Source organism: Hirundo rustica, chromosome 1, assembly GCF_015227805.2.
Source record: "Hirundo rustica isolate bHirRus1 chromosome 1, bHirRus1.pri.v3, whole genome shotgun sequence".
In the NCBI taxonomy this organism is placed as follows: domain Eukaryota; kingdom Metazoa; phylum Chordata; class Aves; order Passeriformes; family Hirundinidae; genus Hirundo; species Hirundo rustica.
In genome coordinates, this window is record NC_053450.1 from 155,565,221 (window position 1) to 155,571,220 (window position 6,000).

Sequence of the window (6,000 nt, forward strand, 5' to 3'; positions counted from 1 at the left end):
CAACCACAGGAAAACGCTTTTTTCCCCTGGGAGGCTCATCAGCCCCAGAGCAGATCCTGGGAGTCTCCTGCCTGGGACAGTCAGGCTCTAAAGGAAAGTGAAACATAAAGCACTCCGGGTGTATCCTGCACACTCCCGGTGTACCCCGTGTGCTCCTCACAGGATACTCCGGGTGTATCCTGTACTCTCCCGGTGTACCCCGTGTGCTCCTCACTGGATACTCACAGTGTACCCCGTGTGCTCCTCACTGGATACTCACAGTGTACCCTGTACTCTCCCGGTGTACCCCGTGTGCTCCTCACAGGATACTCCGGGTGTACCCCGTGTGCTCCTCACAGGATACTCCGGGTGTACCCCGTGTGCTCCTCACAGGACACTCCAGGTGTACCCTGTACTCTCCCGGTGTACCCCGTGTGCTCCTCACTGGATACTCCGGGTGTACCCTGTACTCTCCCTGTGTACCCCGTGTGCTCCTCACAGGATACTCCAGGTGTACCCCGTGTGCTCCTCACAGGATACTCCAGGTGTACCCCGTGTGCTCCTCACAGGATACTCCCGGTGTACCCTGTACTCTCCCGGTGTACCCCGTGTGCTCCTCACAGGATACTCCCGGTGTACCCTGTACACTCCTGGTGTACCCCGTGTGCTCCTCACAGGATACTCCCGGTGTACCCTGTACTCTCCCGGTGTACCCCGTGTGCTCCTCACAGGATACTCCGGGTGTATCCTGGACACTCCCGGTGTACCCTGTACTCTCCCGGTGTACCCCGTGTGCTCCTCACAGGATACTCCGGGTGTACCCTGTACTCTCGCGGTGTACCCCACGCTCCCCGGGAGCCCGGCCATGGTGCTCCCGGGCGCGGCTCCGGCTCTGGAGGGGCGGAAGCGCTGGGTGCCAGTGAAGTGGGGATTCCTCCTCTCCTTCCCGAGGCTCCATGAGTTATTGTGGATAATTATTCCCGTGCTGGCTCGGGGAGGGAGCAGGGACGGAGGGGCTGGCTGTTGGGATATCCCTGCCCACGGCACGGCACGCGTGGGGTGAGGTGAGCTCTAGGGTCCCTTCCAGCCCAGAGGCGTTCCCGGTGGGAAGGAGCTCGCCTTGGAACGCCGGTGGCGTTCCCGGGGGCTGTTCTCCCCTGTTCCTGCAGCAGCAGGAGAGCAGGGTGCCAGCCGGGCTCATCCCAGGGGATCCTGCCCACCGAAGGCTCCTCCTGCCCTGGCTGTGCCCGCGGCTTCTCCCTGCACGGCTGGGCAGGGAGAGGAGCCGCAGGGTTTGGAGCAGCTCCAAACCTCGTGCGTCCCAACAAACCCCCTCGGGCTGCTATCAGCCCAGTGCTCCTCAAGTGCTGATTTAATCGAGGGAGAGGCTTTTTAATGGAGAGAAATCCCTTGGCGAGCCTCTGAAGGCAGTTCCTGCCCTCCTCCCTGGAATGGGAGCTGCCCTGGAACCTGCCCAGCCCCTCCGTGTGACGGGTTTTCAGTGGCTTCAGTCCCCTGGTGTTGAACCTTTGGGCTGGATCTGCGCTGTTCCTGAGCTCTCCCCCCTATCTAGGTCACACTTGCACATTTTCTGCTCGAGCCGCTGTCTTGGAGCGCTTTCTCTTGGAAAATAAAAGCGTCTCTGCGGAAGCGGCGCTTCAGTTTTGCCGTGGCGATTTCCCCTCGCTTGATCCCACTCCAGATGGGTTCGGCGCTTGGGTGCTCTCAGCCCTGGGTGTTTTGGAGCTGGGATGGGATGGGCTCGTTCCTCTGCCAGCTCCCTGAGCTAATTTTGAGATAAAAATGTTGCATCCCGTGTCAGGAAGGGGAAAAAAGCGGGCGGCCGAACCCCCAGACAGGGGAACTTCCCAGCTTAGGACAGCTTCAGCAAACCAGCAGCATGGATTTAAACCTGCAGGGTTCAACAGGGGAACAAGCTCGGGACCCTCGGTGGTCCAGGAGGGAGGGAGCTTCCCTGTGAGCATGGCTGGGAGGTTGGGAGTGGATTTGGGTTGGCAGAGACCTTTAGGATCATCCAGTGCCGTGGCAGGGACACCTCCCGCTCTCCACTGTCCCATCCAGCCTGGCCTTGGAGGCTCCCAGGGTCGGGGCACGTTTTGCATTTATAAAGTATTTTATTTTATAAAGTAGATTCAGTTCCTGTTCAGGGGTGATTTGAGCTCAGCTGGGGTTGATTTGCATATAAAACATCCTTGACTCTCCGTGTCCCTGCGGCTTTGACAGCCTTTCCCTGAGGGAATTCTTGCCCGGTGCTGGAGTTTCAGGTGAGGCCGCTCAGTGTGTAGTAAAGTCTGATTCAGCTTCGGGTGGTTCAGAAGAGGGATTTTAACATTAATCACTCGGTTAGTGAGAGAGGATCTCGTGGGCCTGTGGTGTTCAGGGATGGCTCCTGTCAGCTGACAGCTCCCAGGCTGGGAATTTCTCCATTCCCACCTTTCCTGGGCCTCTCCAACACAGCTGTATTGTTCCAGTTTTTATATTTTTATTCCCTGATCCGCCTCAATTTTGCCAGTGAATGGCGCCTCTCAAAGCTGTGAACATCTTCTCCTTCTGCAAAGCCTCTGAGTCTTGGGGAGGTTGGGGCTGGGTGATGTTTCCCAGTACCCCATTCCCTGTGTCCTTGTCCCAAGTCCCTCTCCAGGTCCCCTTGGCTCTTAGCTCCTTCCCCCCTTGCCTGGGCTTGGGGGAAGGAGCCGTTTCCATCCCTGTCTCATCAAGATACTGTCCCTCCCTGGAAGTGCGTTGAAATGGAGTTGGATCGTGCCAAACCATCCCTCAAAGGAGGTTTTAAAGCGTCAGCCCCGAGCTGGAGCGTTGGAGCTGGAGCAGGGAGCTCTCCCACGGGGCTGGTTCGTGGGGAGGAGCCTTGGAATCCTCGCTCCCAGCAGAACGGGGAATCGCTGTAGGAATTCCTGTGCAGCCCAGTTCTAACTGTACGGTTCCAGTTCTGCCACGAAGGTCATCCACAGGCCTTCGTGGCTGCTCCTTTCCATCAAGGGCTCTTCCTCTGAAGCCTTGCGATTCCCTTTGCCTCCCAAGGCTTGCGCTCCATGGGATTCCCTTCCTGCTGTGGTTTCAGTGCCAGCCTTGGGCTTGACTGTGTTGCCTCCCACTTTTCCCTTGGGAGAGATTCCAGGTGCCGCCAGGCCCTGCCTGGAGCTGTGCTGGGGGATGAAAAGGGAAAAGGGAAAAGGCATTTCCTGGGAATTCCCTGGGCAGGAGCCCCTGTGCTCTCCCCGGGGCCTCACCCGGTGTCTCTCCCTCCTCCGCAGGTCAGATGCCAGGCCCTGGCTCCATGATGCCCGGGCAGCCCCTGCCAGGCCGGATGATGCCCGGCAGCATCCACCCGGGGAGCGGGGCGGCCCCGCCCGGCATGGCCCCCATGTCCGGGAACATCATCGGGCCCCGCGTGCCGCTGGCAGCTCCCAACGGAATGTGTGAGTGCTCCTCTCTGCGGTGGTCCGGGATGGTCCTGGGGGTCCCTGTGCTGCTGGGAATTCCCTATTTCCTGTGGGATGGTCCTGGGGGGCTCCTGTGCCGCTGGGAATTCCCTGTTTCCTGTGGGATGGTCCTGGGGGGCTCCTGTGCCGCTGGGAATTCCCTGTTTCCTGTGGGATAATCCTGGAGGTCCCTGTGCCCCTGGGAACCCCGTTTCCTGTGGGATAATCCTGGGGGTCCCTGTGCCCCTGGGAACCCCGTTTCCTGTAGGATAATCCTGGGGGCTCCTGTGCCACTGGGAATTCCCTGTTTCCTGTAGGATAATCCTGGGGGTCCCTGTGCCACTGGGAATTCCCTGTTTCCTGTAGGATAATCCTGGGGGTCCCTGTGCCCCTGGGACCCCCGTTTCCTGTAGGAGCAGCAGGATTTGTGCACACTCCAGCCCCAGGGTGGTGCCAGGCACGTGCTGGGAGCTTTAAGTGCTCCTCAGCCCTCTGGGCATCCCAACGCATTCCATTGTCCTTTATTTTATTTATAACGTCCCTTATTTTATTTATAATGATGCAGAGGCTCGGTGGTGAGGATCAAAAGCCTCTCCTGACTTAGTGGAGGGCCAGGAATTGACTCGAATTCCTAAAGAGTGCGGGTCAGAGTAGGATCCAGTTCAGTAATTCCTTGCTGAAGACTCGGCACCCTGGGACTGGAGCGAGGAAGTCTTGATTAGGAGTAAGGAGAAGTTGAACCATGCAAGGAACATTCCCAGTATAAAATCTGCGCCTCTAAAAATGAAGTTGATTTATGGCAGCCAAAAAAGCAGCTGGATCAGGAGCCGGGGTGTGGGAGTCGCTTGAATGAGTGTGAGAGTGTGGCCAAGCCCAGAAGGCAGGAGACAAGCTGGCACAGGGAGGAGTGACTGAGGAATTCTCCATCAGGAATTCCTCAATAAATTCACCGTTATTAACTGCGGCCTGGCCCGGCTGCTGCTCAGGACCCCTCACCCCCAGAAATGCTCGGCGCGCTTCCCGCCGGACGAGCAGGAATTGTCATCGCTGGTAGTCCCTCTCCCAAAAAATAACGGGGAAAAGCCCTTTTGATTTTGGCTTCAGCAGCAGGAGCTGCTGCGAGCTCTGACTCAGGAGCGTTCCCAGCCCCAGCAGGAAAACTCCTCCTGTGCTATTTCTGTTTGGGCCTCGTCCTGTTCCTCTGCTCCCTCCCTTTTCCATCCTTTTTCCTGAGCCGTTACCACTGGGGATGTCCTGTGTCAGGTTGTATTCCTGTTTGCTCCCTTAACTTCTCCTTTTTCCCTCCCCTGCTAAACAAGTCAGTCACGTTCCATTAGCATCTCCTCTCTGGGCACGAGGCTGCTCCTCGGTGTCCTCCCTCCCGCTGGCTGCATCCCGGGCTTCCTCTGCTTTAACCTACATCCATCCTTCCGAGGGAGGAGCGGCCTCCCTTTGTATCAAACCTGTCGTTCCCTCTGTTCTAAGCAGAAAAGAGCTGGAATTTGGGCTCCAGCACAGAGCTGGGAGGCGAGAGGTGCCCGATTCCAGCTCGGGAAGTTGCTTGGCGTGGATTTGCCAGCCGCTGAGCTGCATCCCGGCATCTTGTCCATAAAAATACCGGGATTTTCTTTCCCCTTTCACCGAGTCCGTGCGGTGCCGGGCGGTGGAAAAGCAGAACGCAGGTGCAGCAGAGCTCCAGGAGCCGTTCCTGGGTCCTGGCTGCAGGAATTCCCCTGGCACAGACCCTGCCCTGGCCCGGGGACACTCGGGCGCGGGCGTCGCGTCCCTTCTCGGTGTGCAGCCCCTCCTGCCGTCCCTCCCCGTCCCTCACTGTCCCCCTCGTGTCCCGCAGATCCCGGCCCCGCGCAGCCGCCCGCCGAAGGAGTGACCCCGCCGCCGGCCGGAGCCCCGCCGGCCTCAGCCGCTCCCTAAGCGGCCAAGGAAGGAGGAGGAGCTTCCACAGCAGCGTAGCGGTGACCAAAAGAGAATTCCTCAGTTCCCTGCTGCTCCCCGGGGAGGTGTCCCGTCCCCTCCAGCCTCTGGACCCGGCAGGGCTCGGCGTTCCCTCGGGAGAGCCGCAGGGGGAGGTGCCGGGGCTGCCTCCGTGTCGCTGCTGGGAAGTTCTTGCCCCTTGGCCCGCTTGCCTCGCAGAGCTCCGCGCTGGTTTCCTCCCTCTCGGTGCTTTCAGCGCGGGCTCCTCCCGGGAAGGGGGAGATGGTGCGGGTTGTAGGGGAGCTGAGCTTCAGGACGTGCCCGCTCCGGGGCGTTCAGAGCTCCGGGCTCTCCGCGCAGAGCAGAGCACCCAGAGGAGAGGCCAAACCAGGGCTTGGAGCAGGGCAGGAGAACCTGGAGCACGGCGCCGTGCCCGCAGGGTGCCCGGTGGCTGCAGCCGGAGCTGCCTCTAACTTATTGCAGGAAATATTGATCGCGGGAACGACGCCGGGAGAGGATCGATCCCGATGAAACCACTCGATGGGAGGAGTTTTCTTGCTCCAGTTTTTACCTTTCCTTTGCCTTCGGAGGTGGTAGTTGGACCTTCCCTGAGTAGTTTGGTGCAGTA

General features: G+C 59.4%; 1 protein-coding gene across 1 annotated transcript in view; it reads left to right on the forward strand.

Annotated features, from left to right (window-relative positions):
* Positions 1-5,520, forward strand: part of SMARCC1 (SWI/SNF related, matrix associated, actin dependent regulator of chromatin subfamily c member 1) — a 61,750-nt gene extending 56,230 nt beyond the window's left edge. The window contains 2 exon segments of the mRNA XM_040059057.2: positions 3,273-3,437; positions 5,293-5,520. Of these exon segments, the coding sequence (XP_039914991.2) occupies positions 3,273-3,437; positions 5,293-5,372 (245 nt within the window). The 3' untranslated portion in view covers positions 5,373-5,520.
* The last annotated feature ends 480 nt before the right edge of the window (positions 5,521-6,000 follow it).